Source organism: Equus quagga, chromosome 14, assembly GCF_021613505.1.
Source record: "Equus quagga isolate Etosha38 chromosome 14, UCLA_HA_Equagga_1.0, whole genome shotgun sequence".
NCBI classification, from domain to species: Eukaryota; Metazoa; Chordata; class Mammalia; order Perissodactyla; family Equidae; genus Equus; species Equus quagga.
Window position 1 is genome coordinate 26,561,792 of NC_060280.1, and position 22,786 is coordinate 26,584,577.

The 22,786-nt window shown below is 41.2% G+C and overlaps 2 protein-coding genes across 5 annotated transcripts in view; both read right to left on the reverse strand.

Moving 5' to 3' along the window:
• RRM1 (ribonucleotide reductase catalytic subunit M1) overlaps positions 1 to 17,487 on the reverse strand; it is a 34,414-nt gene extending 16,927 nt beyond the window's left edge. The window contains exons 1-7 of the mRNA XM_046637551.1: positions 17,232 to 17,487; positions 11,123 to 11,211; positions 8,721 to 8,898; positions 7,179 to 7,279; positions 5,096 to 5,155; positions 4,217 to 4,256; positions 3,814 to 3,976 (exon numbers count right to left, since the gene is read on the reverse strand). Of these exons, the coding sequence (XP_046493507.1) occupies positions 3,814 to 3,976; positions 4,217 to 4,256; positions 5,096 to 5,155; positions 7,179 to 7,279; positions 8,721 to 8,898; positions 11,123 to 11,211; positions 17,232 to 17,250 (650 nt within the window). The 5' untranslated portion in view covers positions 17,251 to 17,487. The remainder of the gene's footprint in view (positions 1 to 3,813; positions 3,977 to 4,216; positions 4,257 to 5,095; positions 5,156 to 7,178; positions 7,280 to 8,720; positions 8,899 to 11,122; positions 11,212 to 17,231) is intronic.
• Positions 17,488 to 18,638: 1,151 nt separating this feature from the next.
• Positions 18,639 to 22,786, reverse strand: part of STIM1 (stromal interaction molecule 1) — a 172,518-nt gene continuing 168,370 nt past the window's right edge. For all 4 annotated transcript variants that reach the window (XM_046685358.1, XM_046685360.1, XM_046685361.1 and 1 more), the window contains one exon: positions 18,639 to 20,569. In XM_046685358.1, the coding sequence (XP_046541314.1) occupies positions 20,053 to 20,569 (517 nt within the window). In that variant the 3' untranslated portion in view covers positions 18,639 to 20,052. The remainder of the gene's footprint in view (positions 20,570 to 22,786) is intronic.

Sequence of the window (22,786 nt, forward strand, 5' to 3'; positions counted from 1 at the left end):
CACTATCTTGAATATTCAATCACTCAAGTGGATTCTATCTGTTGACCTTGTCTATTAAATATTCAGACATTCATAAAGATATACACAATAATATAACATATACTTTGTTCTTACCGCTGACCTCAAGAAATTAGACACTATAAATTAGCGCCTAATTACAATCTCATGTCATTTCCATGCATTTCTACTTTATTTTAGCATTTATATATGTTCTACATTTTTAAAATTTCTGGTTGCATATTTATTTATACTTCTGCAACTTGCTTTTACCTCAATATTGTATTAGAGATTCATTCCTAATGATACATGTAGCTCTGGTTTGTTTACTTTCACTGCTATAGGGTGTTCCACTGTATGAATATACCAACATATTTGTCCATTTGCCTGTCAACGGACATTTGGATTATTTCCATTTGTTTGCTAACAATGCTGCTGTGGAAATTCTTGAACATATCTTTGTGTTTATGTCTAAGGATTTCTGTAGGGTGTAAACTTAGGAGGGAAACTGCTGGGTCAAAAGATATGCATATGTTCTACTTTACTAAAGATCCTCCAAAATGGATGGATAAGTATATTCCACCTAGCAAGGTATGAGAGTTCCCCATATTCCACCTCTTACCAATACTTGGTATTATCAGTCTTTTAATTTTTATCAATCTGATGGGTATTAAATATCTCATTATGATGTAAACTTACATTTTCCTAACTTCTAGCAAAGTTCATCATCATCTCACATGTTTATTGGCCAATCAGGTTTCCTCTTCTATGAATTATTTGTTTATATCCTTTGCCCATATTTCTATTTGGTTTTATGTCATTTTTTCATAATCCCTCAATAGTTAACATACATTGCAAACACCTTCTCCAAGTCTAAAACTTGTTTTTTCACTCCTTTTTGGTTCATAGAAGATTTTAGTTTTCATGTAGTCAATTTTCCTCATTTTTCCTTAATGTTGTTTTATCTATTTTAAGAAATCCTTCACCACTGTGCAGTCATACATATTCCCCTACCAAGATGTAGGTTGAGGCATTAACAGTCATGAATGTCTACAACTCACTTTCAAATGACTCAGCTAAGAAATTTTTTTTTTTTAATTTTAAAGATAAAAATTTAAAAACATATATGGCAAAATGTTAGTAATTTTGTGATCTAGGCAGAGGTGGGTGTATGGGTGTTCACTGTCCTTTTCTTTAAAAAGTAAAAAGTTGAGGAGGAAAATAGATATTTAGCTATTTTCTCTATACACGCTTCTAAAAAGTTTTACTTTCGCATTTAGATTTTTTTTTCCTTGAATTTATTTCTGTATTATGGCATGAAAGGAAATTCAATTATATTTTCCCCGTAGGATAACCAATTTCCCTAGGACCTTTTCCCCAGTGAAATGCAACGACACTTCAGTTTTTCATCTAGTTCCCATATAAGCCTGAATCTGTTTCTGGGCTTTTTTTTTTTTTTCAGGAAGATTAGCCTTGAGCTAACATCTGCTGCCAATCCTCCTCTTTTTGCTGAGGAAGACTGGCCCTGAGCTAACATCCGTGCCCATCTTCCTCTACTTTGTATGTGGGACACCTGCCACAGCATGGCTTGCCAAGCAGTGCCATGTCCGCACCCGGGATCCGAATCGGCAAACCTCAGGCCACTGACGAGGAACGTACAAACTTAACCGCTGCACCACCAGTCCAGCCCCTCTGGGCTTTCTTTATACTCCAGTGGCTTATTTGTCTATATCACATTGTCTTGATTACCATAGTTTTATAGGAGTCTTGAAATCTGATAGGCCTTTTTCTTCAAAACTGTCTTGCTATTTATATTAGTTTCCTGTGACTGCCCTAACAAACTACCACTAACTTGATGACTTAAAACAGAAATTTATTCTCTCACAGTTCTGGAGGCCAGAAGTTCACATTAGTTTCACTGAGCCAAAAGCAAGAATGCTCCCTCCAGAGGCTCTAGGGGAGACCATATTCCTTGCTTCTTCCAGCTTCTGGTAGCTCCTTCGCTTGTAGCCACATCACTCCAATTTCTGCCTCTATCTTCACACTGCCTTCTTCTCTTTCTCATGTAGCCTATCTCCCTCAGCCTCTCTCTTATATTTTTGATTGGACATAGGACCCATCTGGATAATTCAGGATAATCTCCCTATGTCAAGATTCTTCTTGATCACACTTGGAAAGACCATTTTTCTTTTTTTTTTTTTTTAGGAAGATCAGCCCTGAGCTAACATCTGCTGCTAATCCTCCTCTTTTTGCTGAGAAAAACTGGCCCTGACCTAACATCTGTGCCCATCTTCTCCTACTTTATACGTAGGACACCTACCACAGCATGGCTTGCCAAGTGGTGCCATGTCCGCACCTGAGATCTGAACCGGCAAACCCCGGGCCGCCAAAGGGGAATGTGCACACTTATAACCTCTGTGCCACTGGGCCAGCCCCTAAGACCATTTTTCCTTATAAGGAAACATTTACAGGTTCTAAGGGTTCAGACCTGATATCTTTCAGCAGCCTACTACTTTATTCCTGGTCTTTTGCTCCTCCATATAAATTCTAGAATCAGCATGTTGAAAGTGTGACTAAATCTACAGATTAACTTGGGAAAAACTGACATCTTTACAATATTAAATCCATTTATGAATATAAAATCAGTCTCCATTTATTTTTTAAAGTCCTTCAATTATGTTTTAGAATTTTCTCCTTAAAAGCCTTACACAACTTTTATTAGATTTATTCCTGGGTACCTTCCAGTATTATAAATGATATATTTTAAAACTTAATTTTATAACAGCTAAGTACAGAAACTCAATTTATCAATTTATATTAAACCTATATCCCGATATTTTGCTGAAATCTCTTTCTAATTCTAATAATTTGTCTGTAGACGCTCTTGAGTTTCCTATATAAAAATCTTATCTGTGAATCATTATAGTTTTGTTCCCTCACTTCCAATCTTTTGTGTTCTTATCTTACAATGCTGGCTCAGGCCTCCACTACAGTACTGACAACAGAAGTGATGGAGCTAAGTTTTTAGTGGATATCTTTTACCGAACTAAGGAAGTTACTTTCTATCTCTATTCTGCTAGGGTTTTTTAATTATAAAAGAGTATTAAATGTTATAAAACATTAGTGCAATGGATTACATTAATATACTTTTTGATGTTAACATATCCCTGAATTCCTGGGATAAACCAACTTGCTAAGGGTGTATTATTATTTTTTTATATATATATTACCAGCCTCTGTTCCACTGCTGCCTTTTTCAGAAAACAGCATCGCCATTAATCCTAATACTCTACCTATAAACTCAGGAACCATCCTTGACCCATCTCCAAAAGATCACCAAATTCTGTTCATTTTACCTCCTAAGCAGCTCTTGAATCTGCCTACTTTTCTCAATCTCTACTTTCACCTCCCTGACCCAAACTACCATATAATCTCTTCTACAGACTACTGTAAGAGTCTCTTAATTAGTTGTCAGTATATAATTTTTTTAAACCACTTTATTGAGATATAATTCACATACCATACAATTCCCCATTTAACGTGTATAATTAATAGCTTTTAGTATATTCACAGAGTTGTGCAACCACAATGTTTTAGAAAATTTCATTATCAGCATTTGTCTCTCTCCACTTCATTTACTACACTGCAGTAAGAGATCTTTCCAGAATGCAAATTTCATTTAATCAGAGCAGGAGTGATTAAATGTTTGCTAAATTAGTTTTTATGTGATGAACTGCCTAGTTTCTTCAGGTCAAGGTTTATTTCCCTAGTCAGAACGCTTACAGAACATTAAGAGCAACTATAGATGACACATACCTAGAAAGTTGTGGGCGGTTGGTACCAGCATTGAAGAGAGTGGGAGAGGCATGGGTAAACCACTTCTCAGAAAGAAGGTTGTATGTTTCAATAGCAGCATCAATATCTTCACTGTGAATCCCCACAGATACCCTCATCAACATATGTTGTGGTCTTTCAGCCACTAAAAACAAAAGAGAACTCTGCACATGATGAGACATGTCAGAAAAAGGAGGTTGAGACAAATACTTGAATCAAAAAAAGGAACAATAAAAAACTTGATATCAATAAGCAGGACAATTATTCATTAAACAAAAGTTAAAAAGATTAGAGTTGAAATAGAAATGTCAAGGCTAATAGCTCAAAGCTCTATATTCAATAGAATGAATAGAAAATATAACACACAAACATGTTCATTTCTCACCTTTTCCATTGATCTTCAACAAATAGGACCGCTCCAGCGTCTAGAAAAAGCAAAGCAACCAAAAAACTTTCAACGCACAGTTTTTAAAGACACAGTGGCTATATAATTCACAACAAAGTTATCTATTTAAATCTCCTCAGTTTTTATATGATTTTAAATGAAGAGAATAGCACGTTTATTTTACTAGCTTCAGTTTGGAACATTATCAATTGGCTGTTTGTTTTGGAAAAGAATACATCAAAATTTCTGGAAAAAGCCAGCTCTCTATTAACGTGCGTAACAGTAATAGCAGAAGTTGTGGTATTCACCACCATCGTCATAATGGTTAACATTTACACAGTGCTGAGAACATGCTAAGCACTGATCTAGGCAGCACACACACTCATTTAATCCTCAACAGAATCTGTTGTTGAAATTTTATCATTATTTTGAAAAATGAGAAAACTGAAGCACAGAGAGATTAAATAACTTACTAATAAGAAACAGAGCAAAGATTTGAACCCAACATTCATGTTCCCAATCTCTACATAATATAGGTTATCAGTACAAAAGGACCTAGAAAAGCATTTGGCACATGGTAGGGATTCAATAAATAGTTGTTGCATAAACAGTACAATAATATGGAATAATTCTGGCAAATTATCTGCATAACTCCTCAGGTAATCCAGAAGTAATATTTGGAAAATTCAAAAATTGCAAATGGGAAAGCTATCTTTGTTTAATTCAAACAGCCACTACCACCCTAACCCCACTAATCCCCAAGTCTATCCCAACTCCCAACAATTTATTGTTTTTATAATTGTATCACTAAAACATAACAAAAATCTGTATTTCCTAATTTAAGGAGGAATTCCCACTTATTTGAAATCTTATATTTACCTTAAAGCCAAAGTAATTGTAAGAGAAATCTCGGTCATAGATAATGGCAGAATTCAGGCGCTGATGGAGGTGAGAAAGAACCCATAATTAAGATAATTAGACTTATTTTTACAAAATCTGGCATCTTTCAGCCCTGACTCCAGAACTAAAATTGATATAGGATATAAAAGAGATAACACTAAGTATTATTATTGTAGAATAGAAATCCATATCTAACGTTAAGAAAAAATATATATATATATATAAATTGACTATCCTAATTAGGTTTAAAAACATGTATATTAAAAGACTAGAAAAGAATATGTAAATATAAGTTACACATAAGTAAACTATAAATTTCCCTATTATGTTTATAGTACATCTCCAATTAAAGAGAGAAAGAACATGAGCATAAAACGGACTATATTATCATCCTTAAACATGTTTTTAGACTACTTGTTAATCCAAAAGTATTGGTACCACATATTTACTAATAGATATTTTTATTTTAAATATTAGCCGATTTTAAACTGCACATAACAATATAATGATAAACAACGACAGAAGGTAGGATTACATTAATTCTTAGCCTCTTCAAAACCCATGGTCCTTTAAGAGGTTTTAAACAAACTGCTGTTGTTGACAGTAAGATTTTACAGCAGAACTGGCCGTTGTTATACAGTTTTTGTAGGCTATAAAGCCATTCAGAGGAAGACAAAAGCAATTAGGTACGAATAATCATTTTGGATAGAGAAAAATGGAGCCAGTTTTTCAAAATACTAAGTGTTTCTGCATAATGATCCACATCCAAGGACTAGAAAAATCTATATGAAACTCTTCCCTTTGTCTTAAATTTTTAAGGGCATCTTTGTTGCCAAAGGCAAGTAGGGGCCTAGTATGAAAAATAAAGAACTGAAGTTCCTGATTATCAATATTTGTTTTTTAGATACAGGCTTTTGCTACTATTGCTTTATTTTTGTTTTTAACCTGTCTTCAAGATTATACATATGAACAACACACAAACTTGGTTTTCTTAGTCTCTCGAACATCAGATATATATTTAGAGAGGTGGTCAACTAATCCTTCTATTACCTAAAGTGAAAACTGGTTTCTAATCTGTCTAGATATCATAGTAAATAAATCCTGTGTGCAACAGGCCTAGCTAAACCTACACATCTTTTCCCTTCTGTCTTCTGGCATCTAGTTAAGAAAGGGATTGGAACATAGGTAGATAATTTTTAAGCTGCTGAGCAAGATCTTTCAAAATTTTACCTGAGCAACCTTTTTGGGAGTCAGTTTCGCAAAATTTTGAAGGCATATACTCTGGCTCAGCAATTCCACTTAAGGGATTTATCTTATCGGTATACTTATTTATGACCAAATCATCTACTATACAAGGATACTGACTACATTGAAAAATGGAAATCAAATATTCAGCACTAGGGGCCGGCCTGGTGGCACAGCAGTTAAATTCGCACGTTCTGCTTCAGTGGCCCGGGGTTTCCTGGTTTGGATCCCAGGTGCAGACATGGCGCTACTTGGCAAGCTATACTGTGGTAGGTGTCCCATATATGAAAAAAAAGTGGAGGAAGATGGGCCCGGATGTTAGCTCAGGACCGGTCTTCCTCAGCAAAAAGAGGAGGATTGGCAGCAGACGTTAGCTCAGGACTAATATTCCTCAAAAAAAAAAAAAAAAAAAAAAAATCACTGGAGCAATTCTTACATATATGTACAATGACAATATATCTATAAAACGGGATGCTATACAGCTGTTAGAATAGGGCAAATTCATAAATGCATGTACAGAACCATCTCTAAGATATACTTGTAAGTGGAAATAGTATCAGTGACAATATAATGCATAACATGCTACCACCCTAAGGAAAAGTACACACACACACACACACACGCACTATAGACTAGCTCTGGAAAAATACATTTTAAAATGATAAAACGTTGTTTCTAGAAGAAAACTAAGATTCAGAGAAGGAGAAAGAATTGCTTTTTACCTATATCTTGGTACTGTTTAAGTTTTTTTAAATGTGTCTGCTGCTTTTAAAAAAAGATCTACCAAAAAATTTCACCAGAAAAGCATTATACATACATCTTTGTTGGCCAAAACAATATCTAGTGTTGGCTTGGCCACCATGGGAGAGTGCTTGCCATTATGTGGATTTACGTAGTTGTAGAGATCTTCCATCACATCTAAAAAAAATACAACAGAAAATAAAAATGTCAAAATCACTTAACAGCTAATTCAGTCTTCAGGTAATAGTTTAAAACAGTGGTTCTCAACCCTTTTTTTCATCCCAACCCACCTCAAGTGGCGAGCGCAGAAGGTGCTCGATAAGCATATACATGTTGAAGAAATACATAATAATGCCTCACTTAAGGAAACAATCTTCCAGAATTAGAGTTAGTGTAGGCTCTTGTAGTTTGAAAAAGATTCCTACGTGATTCTGATACCCAAACCCACAGAAAATTATGGCCTGAAAGTAAAGTCGAAATTACAATCTCAATTTTCTTCTATCCTAACAGAATACGGAAACTCAACTTAAAGCTCAGAATCTATCATCCCAAACATTTCACTTCTATAAATGCACATTTAGTAAGCCCTCTCACTGTGCTCTTCTTCAAGACGTCACAGCAGTATTTGGCCCTCTACATTTACAGATAATACTTACACACATAACATACACACGCACACACAAAATGCTGGCATTTTGATTGGAATTGACTTGAATCTATAGATCAATTTTGGGAGAACCGAGATCTTTACAATAAATCTACTGAAGAAGGCAATGCAATATTTGAGGCCCGACATAATAGATCTGGAATTGAGAGCCAAAGGATTTCTAATCTCAGGCTACCAGCTGACTTCTTATATACCACATTTTATATAACAAACAAATTATTTAACCTTCCTCCGCCAAGATTCTCTGAGCTGTATAACGGCAGTGATGAAATGAAGTGTTTGCTAATGGCAACAAAAGATTAACTGTTACACTTTGTTTAAGCCAGAACTTGTCAATAAATATTACTCATTTTTCCAACTGCACCACCACCACCAACTGCCTAAAGATAGGCTTCAAAAAAAAGAGAGAGGCTGGCCTTGTGGCCTATTAGTTAAGTTCACACTCCGCTTCAGCAGCCTGGGTTCACAGGTTTGGATTCCAGGCATGGACCTACACCACTCATCAGCCATGCTGTGGCAGCAACCCACATATAAAGTAGAGGAAGAGTGGCACAGATGTTAGCTCAGGGCCAGTCTTCCTCAAGGGGAAAAAAAAAAAAAAAGAGGAAGATTAGCAACAGATGTTAGCACAGGCCTAACCTTCCTCAAGCAAAAAAAGAGAGGAAGGTTGGCAACAGATGTTAGCTCAGAGCTAATCTTCCTCAGGAAAAAAAGAAAAGAAAAGAAAAAGAGAACAAAAAGGTGAAAAAAAGGATCCACTGACCCTTCCATACAGCAGGTCAGCAGCTAGGAGAAATAGGAAGTTCTAGTCCCCCCTCTGCCATTAACTTGCACATTTTGCTTTTTTTAAACAAGATGTAACTTTTCTTTTGACATCCAAGGTTTCATTCTAGTACCTTATAAATTTTCTGAGAATACTAAATTCTTTCTAACTTCTTCCTCTAGACTCACCACTGAACACTTTCTTTGTTTCTTTGTGCAAATTAGAGACAGCAATCCTTGCTGCCAGGATAGCATAGTCAGGGTGCTTAGTAGTCAAGGTCGCAGCTGTTTCAGCAGCCAAAGTATCTAGTTCCACGGTAGTGACCCCACTGTATAAGCCTTGGATTACTTTCATGGTGATCTGAGCCTATAAAAACCAAACCAAGAATTACTTGAGCTTTCCCAAGAACCAACAGGTTCCTTAAGAGAGCAATGAAGAAAACAATCAAATTTATATCAAAATAAAACAGACAACTTCCTTTCCAGAAAAATTATCTTTCAGAATGGAGGGCTGTGGAAAACTTAGTAACAAGAACTCATAAACCAACTGAGCTGCCAGAAAATGCATACAATATTTACAATAAAGGGTGTCACGAAATAAATAAATCAATAAATTTTAATACCTAAGTATAGCTTTTACAAAGATTAGCAGTCTCACAGGGAAACAGCTAAAAACAGACCAATGATTATATAAGTATTTCCCCACCTTTCCTTCAAATCCTCCGTATGTGGTCAGGGTTTGAGCTACATACTTACTCATTTTTCCCCAATTCCACCTAAGAACAAGTACAGGAAAACAAATGAATCAAACTTTAATCACTCCAATTAAAGGAGATAAAGCCATAAATTAGGGTTGGAGCTGAGTCATCAAATAATTTAATGACTGCTCTTTCTTTGGCACTTCACCAATTAAATTGTCTCAACTTTCATAATCTTTTCTGATATTTCACAATCACCTTGTGAGATGGGTATTATTACTATCACCGCTTTACATGAGGAACTGGAGGCTCAGGTTACTGGGACTTGCCCAAGGTTACTGTCTAAGTCTTCTGGCTCCACATCCCATTCAACTTCACTGCATTTAACTGTTCTCAAGACCATATTCTAAGAGGTTCCCCTTTTTAAAACACACAATGTACAGGTTATCATCATACATTTTTAAGAAGAACAAATTCTAAGTTGTATATATATGCATGTGTGTAATTACTAGTTTATAATCTATTCCAATTACTTTATACCTAAGCCCAAGTTGCTCCTGATCACTTTCTTCTCAGATCCAGCAGATAAGTTATGTTCAGTAAAAGAGTAGAGAAGTCTTCTAAATAGTTTCTGGAGCTACATGGCAAGTAATCAGAACGTGGGATAAAATAACATCTGTGCGCTAACTGTGCCAGATCTAACAGCATACAGACTTTTCCAACTGAATCTAGCCTAGAAAGCTTGAGTGCTACAGCACCCTCGCACTTGAAATGTAGTAATGCACGAGGCAATAGAACAGCTAGGAGTCGAGAGACCTAGGTTCTTCCTCCTACACTCCTTCTAACTTGTACAAGTCACTCCCCTTCTCCCTTTGGATCTTTCTTATCTATAAAACAAGAAGATGAAATAGGATGATCTCTCGGGTTTGTTCCAACTCTAACATTCTACGGTTCTAATATTGTCTAGAATTCCTAAAGGTAAAAGAATTTATAATAAGCATATTTTAACGTTGTATAAAATTATTTTCTTTTGACCATTTTGGTCAATTCAATATTTCTCAAGCGTCTAATTACATAAATGCCAAGCATTGTGGATATCACGAGGAGAAGATACAGCCCACCCTCAATTCTAGGGAAGGATAGAGACATATAATTAATTTCTATATTATGTGGTTAATGCTATGAGGCTAGCATAAGTGCTACAGCAGTACAGATAAAATACCCAAAAGAGGCCAGGGCAACATGGGTGGGTTTGGAAACAAAGATTCTTAGAAACTCCATTTTAGGAAGATCATTTTGGAAGCCATGTGGAAGACGCATTTGAAGAGGGCAAGATTAGAGGAAGACCAGGAAGGAGGCTTTAGAGACCACTAGAGACAGCAGTCTACATAAGGGACGGTGCGGGTCTAGAGCAGAGGAGTTACAGAAGAGGAGAAAAGCAGAGCAACTTGTGTATGAATAGTTTGTTCTCCTTAGTGTAAATGCTGTTCATGAAATCTATTTTATATTACTTATAGGAATTCTTTCTACATAGACAACAAGAAAGCAAATTTCAAACCAGTTTCTACCCAAATGACAACAATTCCAAATTTACTATAGGCTTTTCCACTTATGAATAAAACAATTTACTCAAGGAAGACTCTAATAAGAAATGTTAATATCAAGTTTTCCTCTTTGCTCACTTTTATAGTTCTCTGAAAAGTCAGAAGTCACAGCACAGAACCAAAATTTAGAAAAAAAGTTTGAAGCAATGAATTCACATTTTATATCCAAAGCCATAAGCAGAATACCAAACCAAAATTTATATCAAGTGAGTGAAGGGACAGAGATAAAACACAAGTAAAAAGAATCACATGAAGCAAGGAACCCAAGACACAAACCATATTTACTTACAGGATCAACAAAGTCCATATTGAGTCCATAACAAAGCTTCTGGATTCGAGACGTAATTTTGTCAAACATAACCCGCTCTTGGCGGCCATCTGAAACATCAAACCATACAATTCATGCGAGCATTTACTAAGACAGCAACGTCAAAGAATCAAATGTAATTGACATGTGAACTTTTTAAATTGACCAACGTGAAATGCTATTTGACAGATAAAAGATTCAGACTCCCAATACATTCATCAAGAGATTATTTTTGTATCTTCAAAAAGCAGGGATTCTATACTGAAAGTTTTCCCTTTCCTTACATTGTAAATCAGATGGACTCTTGCAATAACTTCCCAAATGATCTGTTCCCTACCTTGTCCCACATGGCAGCCAGAATTATTCTTTTTTTTTTTTTTTGAGGAAGATTAGCCCTGAGCTAACATCTGCTACCAATCCTCCTCTTTTTGCTGAGAAAGACTGGCCCTGAGTTAACATCCGTGCCCATCTTCCTCTACTTTATATATGGAATGCCTATCACCTCATGGCTTGACAAGCGGTGCCATGTCCAAACCCAGGATCTGAACCGGCAAACCCCAGGCCGCTGAAGCGGAATGTGTGAACTTAACCACTGCGCCACCAGGCGGGCCCCAGAATTCTTCTTTAAAACTTAAGTCAAAATCATGTCATTACTCACCTGAAAACTTCCAATAGTGGTTTATCATCTCCTTCAGAATCAAAGTCAAAATCATTACAATAGTCCGTAGAATCCTACACAACGTGACTTGTGTGCCTCCTTCCCTCCCAACTTTAACTCCTAGTCTCCCCAATTCCTCACTTACTCTACCCTGGCATCCTTGCTATCTTCACCTCTTTCTGTCTTTGCTCAATGTTATCTTCTCAATGAGGCTTTCCCCCATCGCCCTATTTTAAATTGCAATGCCCCAAAGACAGCCTTGTTCTTCTCATCTCCCTCCTCCTCCTATCCTTTATTTTTCTCCATAGCACTTATCATCATCTGACATACTACATATTTTATTTATGTATTTGTTTATTGTGTTACTCTCCCCACTCATTCACTAGAATATAACTTCCAAAAAGAAAAAGATTTTTGTATGTTTTATTTACCAATGTATTCCCAGTGTCCAGACCAAGGACCGAGGTCTGGCACATAGCAGGTACTCAAATATTTATTGAATGCTAAATGATTTAGAAACCAGTCTTTATTCTAATTCTTCATGATAAATTTGGCTTATAAACTTCTCCCAGGGTAATTAATGATTTTGAATTTACTTCACATCATGTAAAAAAGTACTTCTATTTGTAATTTAACACAATCTTCCACAGGCAATCTCTTAGTTTTAAATATTTCGGGGATATGAAAGCAAATACATGTAGACCTTTTCTAGTTAGTCCTTTTATGATTTTGCACTTAGTTCATATTCCTCTTTGTCCTTCCTAAGAAAAGTCCTACTGTTCTTAGTTTAACTTCAAATAGTAGCTCATTGAACCTTTATTTATTTACTCTTACCAGGAATAGTAGACATATCCAACCACTAAACAGTTTTAACCTTAGGTAAGCTACATAACATAATTAATCATCACAGGTTTTCATTTGTAGAACAGGAAAAATTATTGTATGTCTTCCACTTACCTCATCAGTTTATTGTGACAATAAAATGAGACAAGGTAAAAAGTGCTCTTGGTATAGGAACTTTGGTATAGTTACAACTATTATAGCTCATTAAAAATAAAGCTGCTCTTATTGGGAAAACATTGATCACAGTATCTGATACACAACAGTCATTCAATAAATGTTAGTGTCCCATACTGACTCATTTAGTTTGTCTCCTCAGTCCCTTGTAACTAAAAGGCAACATGTTAAATATGTTTTTACATTTGGCCTTCTCATTCACATGTGTATTCTCAAACTTAGCTCAGTGGCTGGCCCAAGGTAAGTTCTCAAATGTTTGATGAACAATAAGACACCACTACTAACCCATCATCAATAGAAGAAGTTCATTTTTCTTCTACATTGATACTTTAGCACTAAGATAGTCCTCTTTTTGATCACTGTCGTGATCTCCTTTTCTAACCAGATTCATATATGCAGTGTTTAACCCTGGAATAGAGTAAATTAACTGGCCCACACTAGGACTGAGCCCTCAACACTCTACCAACTGGCTAACTAGGCAGACAGGTAACCACAAAGCAACTGAGCATTCTGCAGCTGCCAAATTAATCAGGAAACTGACAAAACTACAATAGCAATTGTCTTAACTCACACTGGAAAGGGGAGGCACACTAAAGATCTAAAGGGCCAGCGATACACGGTTCTCTAGCCTATCATTCCACTTGGTCAATTTTTTCAACCCAGATGCTGATTTTATCACATCACTAATCCATGCTTCTCATGCCTGCATTATTATCCTCTTCTCTCAAGCAAGGCCTTCCTTAATTTAGCCCAACATCACCTCTTCTACTATTCCCTATGAAATACTGTAAGTCCCAATAGGGCCTCTCAGTCCCACATCCACAGCCTTGGTTATACCTTACTCTGACTAACAGTCCCTCTTCCACCTTTCCAAACATCTAACTCCTACTCACTCTCCAATTCTCACATCCATGAAACGTGCCCCAACCACTGTAACTCACACTGACCTCTTCCTCCTCTGAAATCCTCTAGAACACTAATTGTCTGATTTCCTCTTGGTTACAAGCTTTCTTTAATTCTTCTCACTTCAGGAAGACTTTGCTAATACTGTAAGACCAAGGATGTGCCTCGTCTACAAGGCACGAACTTTCTAGTCCTTCTACCTGGAATGTTCAGCCCACAGATCTTCACACAGTTGGTTCTTAGTATCACTCAGGGCTCAACTCAAATGTCAGCTCCCCCCTGAGCTGAATCCCCAATCCGAGATTATATTCTCATTCATCTTTTATCACATTACCCTGTTTTACTATCACCATCTCACTAATCACTATCTAAAATTAACTGATTTTTATAGATTTACTTGCTTCCTGCATACATTTACCACTCTCACCCACACCAGAATGTAAATTGCATGTGAACACAGATTTAGCTTGCTTTGTTCGCTGCTGAATCCCCAGCACTTAAAACAGGTCCTGGCACAAAGAGGTGCTGAATAAATACTTTCCGAATAATTGAATGAATGGGCTCCTATACCTGTACTTTACCTAACACAGTATTTATCATATTTTATCATATCAACAGTTTTGTCTGTCTTCCTAAATTGATTGTAAGATCTTTGAAAGCAGGAACCATGTCTGCCTACTCAGTGCCCAGCACAGTATCCACAGAGATTTGTAAAATAATACAATGGGCTGTAAAGGGAATTAGAAAGGAAGGGAGGAAGGGAAGGAGGAAAGGAGGGAGAGTATAGAGAAAGAATGTGAAATATAAGAGATTATCAGAGTGCAAATGGATGCTTTGGAAGGTATTATTTTGAAAAGTTTTGTTTCAGTTTTATGTATATACATACATATAAGTGTGTGCACTCAGTCATGATGTAAAATGTAATTTTTACTGTGGGTTACAATCCAAAATTTTGGAAACACTATAGTAAATTCCAAAGCACACTTTACAACTCAGTCAGCTACACTGCACTTATTCCAATGGTTGTCAACTTTTATTTTTTTATTTTTGAGGAAGATTAGCCCTGAGCTAACTGTTGCCAATCCTCCTCTTTTTGCTGAGGAAGACTGGCCCTGAGCTAACATTCATGCCCATCTTCCTCTACCTTATATGTGGGGACACCTACCACAGCATGACTTGCCAAGTGGTGCCATGTCCTCACCCGGGATCCAGGCCAGCAAACCCTGAGCTGCCGAAGCGGAACGCGGGCACCTAACCGCTGCGCTAACGGGCCGGCCCCAGAACTTTTATTTTTTTAATCTTAATCTCCTTGAGCAATATGATTCTCTCCCACGAAGAAAAATAGCTCAAGATAGCAGATGAGAAAAACTCATTCACATTCCCTTCTGTTTTCTAACAATTTTCGTATGGATTATTCCTACATCCCTAACAATCCTAAGGTCTTTGAAGATGGAGCTGCGTTCTCCATTATTTCCCTCATGGTGCTTAGCAAGATATTAGCACATTCAGAAGTACTTGAAGGCTGACTGCCAGTTGCCCTCCTAAACAATTACATTAAAATTAACAAAAACTATGGGAGTTAGTCTGCTACTACACTGGCACAACAAAAATAAGAGAATGGGGGAAAAATCCTAAGCACATTAAAAATCAAAAATAAAATAAAATAAACAAATCTAAGTACAATTTTGTACATTAACACACCTTGCTGAATGCTGCACTGGCAGACTCTAGCAGTGAACCATCTGGATGAAATTATGTTCTCCGAAGGAACGAGAAACAAAGTAAGCCCTGCCTTTTGCCGCCTGTTGTAGGTGGTACTTTTTAAACTACAGTATTTGGAAGTGGACCCAAAAGGTTAAAAATTCAACGCAGAGGTGTCACCCACTCCAGTAATCTACATCCACAAGTTTTCAATTCATCTCTGTTACAGATTTATCATAAGAGGATCCTCATTCTTCCATAACTTTTTCTAAAGGTCTAAAAACCTGGATGCTCATCTCTCTCTCACAGGAATGGACCAATAAAAGTGCACTATGTATTTTGGTCTTTGGTCTCATCAGCTAAAATGAGGGACTAGGGAAATTCAGAGAATGATGTTCTCAAGACACTAAAAACAGAAAGAAGGGCCACCACTGTCCACCTCTCCATCTCTTAGCTGTAGTTAAATCACTTGGACACATACCCACAGCACTTAGCATATATTTTAAAATAATTACTCTCATTCACTCTTTGAGCATCTACTCATGGCAGGTCCTATGCCAAGTGTGGCCATAAAGTCCCCATCTTTGAAACACTCACAGCCTAGTGGACAAAACAAACATCCAGTCAGTCAGTCAACCAGTATTTACTCAGTGCCTAGAATCTGAAATAACTTTATTGCTTTAACAGAGGCAAGTAGATTCGACTCAGAACTTGTTCGTACCTGTCTCACATGGTTCTCTGTTCAAAGTATGTTTTGCTCTTGTTTTTCCAATCTGATTAAACCTCTTCCCAAGGCGGGGACTGTCTCCTCTGATAATTTCACAGAGCCAAGCCAAGGGCTGGCACAAAGGAGGCACTGAGCAAGTCTAATGGGGAATAACCGCTGAGGAAGAACACAAGTCCCTTGCTCTTCCTGGTTCCCATCCTGTCAGATGCCTTGGCCACCCTACCCTGATCCAGTATCTCTTCCCACCGCGGGGAAGGACTCTCTCCCAAACTGACTCAGTCTCTGTCCCAAACTCCTCTGGGACTAGCCCTGGGGCAAGTGGCAACATATCTCCTCCAAAGGGCAAACTCCAGGGAGATGTCTGAGGCTGAGATCTGGCGTTTGTCACCCCACATTCCTACTCTCACTCCACGAAAGAGATCAGGAAGCCGATAGGTGCCGGTGTGGGGTACGGAGTCCCTTCTTTCCTAGTTCTCCCCAGTGCCTATGAAAGGTCATCAACCCCACGGTTTTCAAACAAACGTTTCAAATAAAGCTCCGGTGTGAGCTATGAGTTCGAACCCTGGCCTCCCCATCAACTAAAACAGGAAGAAGGGCCACCACTGTCCGCCTCTCCATCTCTTAGCTGTAGTTAAATCACTTGGACACATACGCACGGCACTCGGCATATATTTTTAAATAATTACTCTCATTCATTCTTAGAGCATCTATTCACGGCAGGTGACTCTGCGTCGGTCCCCGAAGCGCTCTCTGCGCTTCTGCTGCTGCATCTGTGAAGAGGAGCTAACGATCCCTGGCTCGGGGACTCGCGGGGAGGCGCGCACACTAACTCCTTCAGAAAGGGAGGTGTCATCCTTTTGAAATGCGGCGGGACCACAACGCTGGGAGGGCACCGACTGAGGGCCCGAGAGGGCACGGGGGCCGACGGACGGAAGCCGCAGGCCGAGCCGGCTGACAGGGCGGGAAGCGGCGGCGAGCAGGGCGGGAAGCGGCGGCGGGCGGGCGCGGCCAGGCGCTCCGGCGGCGGCAGCCCCGTCCCCTTTCCCCGGTCCGAGGACCCCGCCGCCCCCTCCCCGGCCTCTCACCTCGTTTGATCACATGCATCGCAGCTAGTGGCTGAGGCGCTGAGGGACCCAAGACGCGGCTGCAGCTCGGAGGCGCTGGCGGGATCGAGAAGGTGGCCGAGTGCGAAGGGTCGGGCTCCAGACGATGCTCAGAAGCAGGGACCGGAGTGGAGGCCAGAGAGCACTTCCCTCCACAGAGCCGAGGCGCGACAATCTGAATCCCCTTCCCGCTCCCGCCACCCGCGACGCAAAAGCGGCGCGACGGAGTTCGAATGACGTTACTCGACGCTGCCAGCGCCCCCGCCGGCGGGCGGAACTATCGTAGCAGAAAGTCGGCCTCGCCCAGTGGCCGCCATGTTGAGTATGGGCAGGGCCCCCGAGCCTGCGCCTCTCCTGCGGCCACGCTACATGTGGGCACGCCCGGCGGGAACGCGCTCTCCCGCCGCCATGTTGGATATGGGCAAGGCCGAAGCTGAGGCCCCGGGGCCGGATGGAGCGAGCAGAGCCCGCCATGCCTGGCCCCGCCCCTCTCGTCCCCGCGCCGCCGCCGAGGTCAATACAGTTCAAGTATTTTTGAAATACTAACAACAAAAACCCGACCATTGAAGATACTTTTTCTTGTCTTGACGACTGTTGCATTACGATAACCCAAGACTGCCGTCCCATGTGGGCTGTGGCCTCGGATCTACAGCCAGAGGCAGCCAGGAGCCCAGGGCTCTTAGGTCAGCCACAAGTCAGGCACTCAGTCGGCTTGGAAGAGAGCCTTGCTAATAAGGCACTGGCTTTGGATTTTATCCTGAGAGAAATGGGAGTCCTAGGAGAGTTTTGAGCAGGGAAGGACCATGACCCAAGCTTTTAGAATTCTCCAGTGGATGGTGATAGAGACAAGGTTAGCAATAAGACTGGCGATAGAATGAGTTTAGGTTTGGTGACTGAATGTAGGGAGTTAAGAACAGATGAGAGACATAAGATACAAGGCCGATGTAGAAGCTTCTGATTTGGGCTACAGAAACTGATTTTTATGAAATCTCATGTTGCATCTCCTCCTAAAACCTTTCATTGGTTCCTCACTGACCTCCAGATGCATCCCACGCTTCCTGTGAGGTAATTCTAAAAGTCATAGGTGATAGGTGAAGCTATAGGATAGATAGGGTCAGGATGGCCTAGAGATAGGGCTGCCAAATTTAGCCAGTAAAAATAACGTGTCCCAAATATTGCATGGGACATAATTATACTAAAAGTTATTGTTTATCTGAAATTAAATTTAACCAGGCATCCTGCATTTCATCTTGTAACCCTACCCAGAGAGCTTTTGGATGTGTGTATTAGAACTTCATTTTCCCTTGTCAGAGGAGAAATAGTCTCTTCTTCACCCTGTCTGCTATGCTAAAGAGAGCACAGGGAACACAATGAGAGTCAAAGCCAGCAGAGGTTAAAATCTCCTACATGCTTTATTGGACTTCAAAGAGTCTTATGAAATAACACAGAAAAACCCATGTGAGGGTGTCCAGGGGGTACAAGGCAGTCTGTAGCCTAGCACCCTCCTAAGACCAGCCCCAGGTGTCCCCACCCCAGGCCCAAAAAGGATCCCAGAGTAAAGTCATGGCAGGGAGTGGGGCAGAGGGAAAATACCTTGACAGCCATAGCAAAAACAGGTAAGGGAGAGAGTTGTCTAGAGGGTGGGAAGGGTGGGGGGAAGTGGTCACACAGCCACCTTCACCTACACTATCTTCCTTAGCCACCCTCTTCCCTAAACTGGCTGTGGCCTTTGAGCCTCTGGCCCAGGCTATGCAGTAACATGAAAATGGGGTCTGACAAGGTCAGGGAAGTATGTGGTGCAGGCACTTGGGAATTCAGGAGATTTCTTTTTTCAATTTTAAACTGTCTTTTGGTTCAAATGTGACAACATCCTGCCCAATAGCTTCAGGGCCCCATTAGAGCCCTGCATGGTGGCTGAGGTTCCCATGGCCAGGGGAGCTGATTGTCCTGAGCCCCAGGAGTACTGATGCTTGGGAGCATTTGGGCAGCACCTCTTACAGACAAAAACCCTCCTGCAGTGTGGGGGAGCAGGGATAAAAGAGATGCAGGTGTGGGTGAGAGAAGAGAGAAAAGGTGACTGCCTTGTAGCCCACAACTCTAGCATCTACTCATCCTCCAACTAAGAGAGAAGTCTCTTCCAATCTATCCCCCAGCCTGGCCTCTCTTTAAAACTCTCTAATAGCTTGTTCTCTGGGAATTGGTTTCATTCCCCCACGGACCCCTGGAGGCCTGAGTGAGCTCCAGGCTGAGGTTCCCTCTGGCCCACCACACTCTCAAAGAATAAACCTCAAATATTATGCCCTAGGCCCCAGTCTGGGGCAAACAAAACCATTGGAGGTGGGGTGGAACAGATCTGAGGCACAGGAGTCAGAAGTTATTCTTAACATCTGCCCTAGCTACTAGGGGAAGTTGGAGAGTGGTGGGAGAGAGGAGCCTGAAAGCAGGAGACAGACAGAAACAAGAAACCAAACCTCAAAACTGGGACAGCAGAGACGGAAGCTGGACCCCAACGTGGAGCTGGGAGCTGAGGGGACAGCAACTAAGACATGCACTGAAGTGGAGAGGGAGTGACAGCAGCAGCCCATGGTTGGGAGGGAGGCAGGGCAGGCAGGCCATGGTGGTCAGTTAATAAATAATGTTGAAGGACCCAAGGATGAGGGGGGCAGGTATGTACAGTGCCCAGGCCCCTGGGCCAGCCCTTCCCATGCCCCACTCTTGGGGCCAGATATCTTGGAAGGGAGAGAAAGGGAGGCAGAAGACCAGGGAAGGACAAGCTGTCCTGCCACTGCCACCCTCATCCTGCCTATTTCTTAAGAGGCTTCTTAAAGATTTTGAGGGGAAACTTCTTCCGGCCTGGGCTGGAGTCTGTCTCCTCGCCAATGGAGCCATTATCCTCCTCAGCCACAGCCTTCTTGCCAGCCAGGTGGGGAATGCGTGTATTTCGGCTGGCCTGCAGGGCTCGGCTGTCCCCAGCTGGAGATGGTGTGTCTGGGTCTGGGGAACTGGAGCTGTGAGAACGGGAAGAATCCAAAAGTGGAGAACCACCAGGTGGGGCTGAGGGGCTCAGCTCCATCAGGCTGTGGGCCTTCTCCAGCCCGTGGTTCAGCGCCAGTAGTGCCTTCTTGGCCAGGGCAGGGCTGTCAGGCAGTTTCTCCACCAGAGACCCTGGGTGGACCCCCTCAATCAGCCGGTGGCTGCCGTTGGAAGTCATGGCATTGAGAGCTTCATCTGCAGCCCGGACCATCTGAGGAGGCTTGGGGACCATACGCTGGCGGTCACTCATGTGGAGGGAGGACTCCGAATCGGAATGGGTCAAATCCCTGCAAGACAGGGCAAAGAAGAAGAAAGGGACACAAACAGGATAGGGGGACAGGGGGAAGTTGAAGAGGAGAAAGGGACAACATGAGAAGACAAGGACAGGGCAGGAAAGTGGAGATGGAAAGAGGGGCAGGAGAGATAAAACAGAATAAACAGGCAGGTGAGAAAGAGAAGAATGAGAAACAGAAGTAAGTTGATATGTCATAAGTAAAGGATGAGAGAGCAGGGAGGAATAGGAATGGGGATAGATCAGAGAAGAGACAGGGAGAACAGAATAAAATTGGGGAGGAAGAAAAGCAAAAGGAGAAGCAAGTAGAAATAAGAAAGACCAAGGAGATAAAAAAGGAAGAAAAGGAAAAGTGATGGCAAGAGAAGAGACAAACAACAAGAAGCAAAAACAAATGTCATTATACCATCATCTGTCTGGCAAAGTGCTTTCTAATGCCTGGGCCCCACCCCTACTGAATGCCCAGGCCCTAAACTGGTGCAACCATAGGCTTCAATTGCAGAGGCATCCTCCTCAATAAAATCTCTGCCTTCCCATACTGGCTAGATTTCTTAGGACTCAGCCCTAAGCTAACACAGAACCCACATATTTCTCTGAGTCACCATTTTCCATGTCTCCCTCCCCACTTACTCCTGTCACATCCTGGGACACATCCAGTCTGGGCCAGGCCCCAAGGAACAGGGTACATGCAGTAAGTGGGCCTGACCCAGGCTGGGGAGGAGAAGGTTAGAACAGCCTTGCAAACAATCCCTCACCCAACCCAAAAGGCCAGGATGCTGCCTCTTCCAACCCCCTCACAGAATTCAAAGGTGGTCACAGAGAAGTGTTTCAGAGTTCAAAGTCAGCTGGCAGCAGGAAGGGTGGGTTCTCTTATAGAGCTCTGCTGACAGGGAGAATGTAGGGAGGTGTAGAAACACAGGGTGTTGCCCTTTAAGGAGCAGTGGTTCAAAAGAGCTGTGCACTCGCTATAAATCATAAAGTCTGACTCAATTTCCATCTCTGCCTGAGGCTTGCTGTGTGACCTTGGACAAGTCATCTAAACTTGCTGGTCCTCAATTTTGGCCAAATGAAGACAATACCAATTCAATTATCTTGCAAGACTGTTCGGAGGATCAAATATGTTGGCAAAGCACTTAGAAATGGAGAAAGTACTGTGGGAATGAAGATGATGAGGCCAGTCAAGCTGGACAACCCATATGTGGGCCAGTCACAAAAGGCTTCTTTGCAAGGCTGAGTTATGGGGATGTGGCACTGCACACTGGACATGCACACACAGAGGCTAGTCCAGGAAGTCAAGACCCTTTAGGGGGCTGGCTATCCCTAAGAAGGCCATGAACCAATTCCCGATGCCACCCCTCCTGCCTCTACAGACAAGAGGGTAGATATGGGGATTCCCTGCCAATCCTTTAACCCTCATTCTGCTTTCCCAGAGGCCAGAGAACCCATGGCAGAGGCAGAAGAGAGGGCTAAGGGAAATGCTTAAACATCCAAGTCAGGAAGCCAAAGGGAAGGAGTCATGAGTGGGAAAGGAGAGCACCACAGGATCTGGAAGGAAGGAGGCTATGGGTCAGAAATTAGGGAGGGCACCAGGCCCCTGAAACAGGCAAAAGCAGGAGGTTGGCTCATAGCTATTCTAAGTTTAATTCTCAGTAGGAAATAATTAACTAAGCAGCCACCTCATGGGCCAATACCTTCTTGGAGAAAGGCGATAGCAGAGAACAATTCCAGCTCCAACTCCCGTTCTAAAAATACTATTTCAGCCACATACTCTAGCGTTTACCATTATTCAGTCTCATACTTGGTTTAACATATCTGACACTGTCCTTGCTTCTATTTAAATGTGCCCTTGTTTCTCTAAGCTCCAATATGATGCTCTCCATATACTGCCTTTTCTACACATTTATGAATCACAGAGGAAGGTGCTCAGTGGAAGGAAGTTCTGGGAAGCAACCACACTGGGAAGAGGGGCCCTTTAGGCTGAGGAGGTGAGGCTCCTAGGACCTTTCTAACACCAAGGAAGAGAGGTCAAGAGGCTGCTCACTCCTCCTGGCCCACAGTCCCATCTGGTCATGATTCCCATCCCTCTATGCCTCTATCAACTAAAAGCTGAGACTTCCAAAGCAAGAAAACAAACTGGGAGGAAGCCTGAGTAGATGTAGGAGGGAAAAGGCCCACTGAGGCGAGCTCACCTCCCCTCCCTGAATCTCTGAGA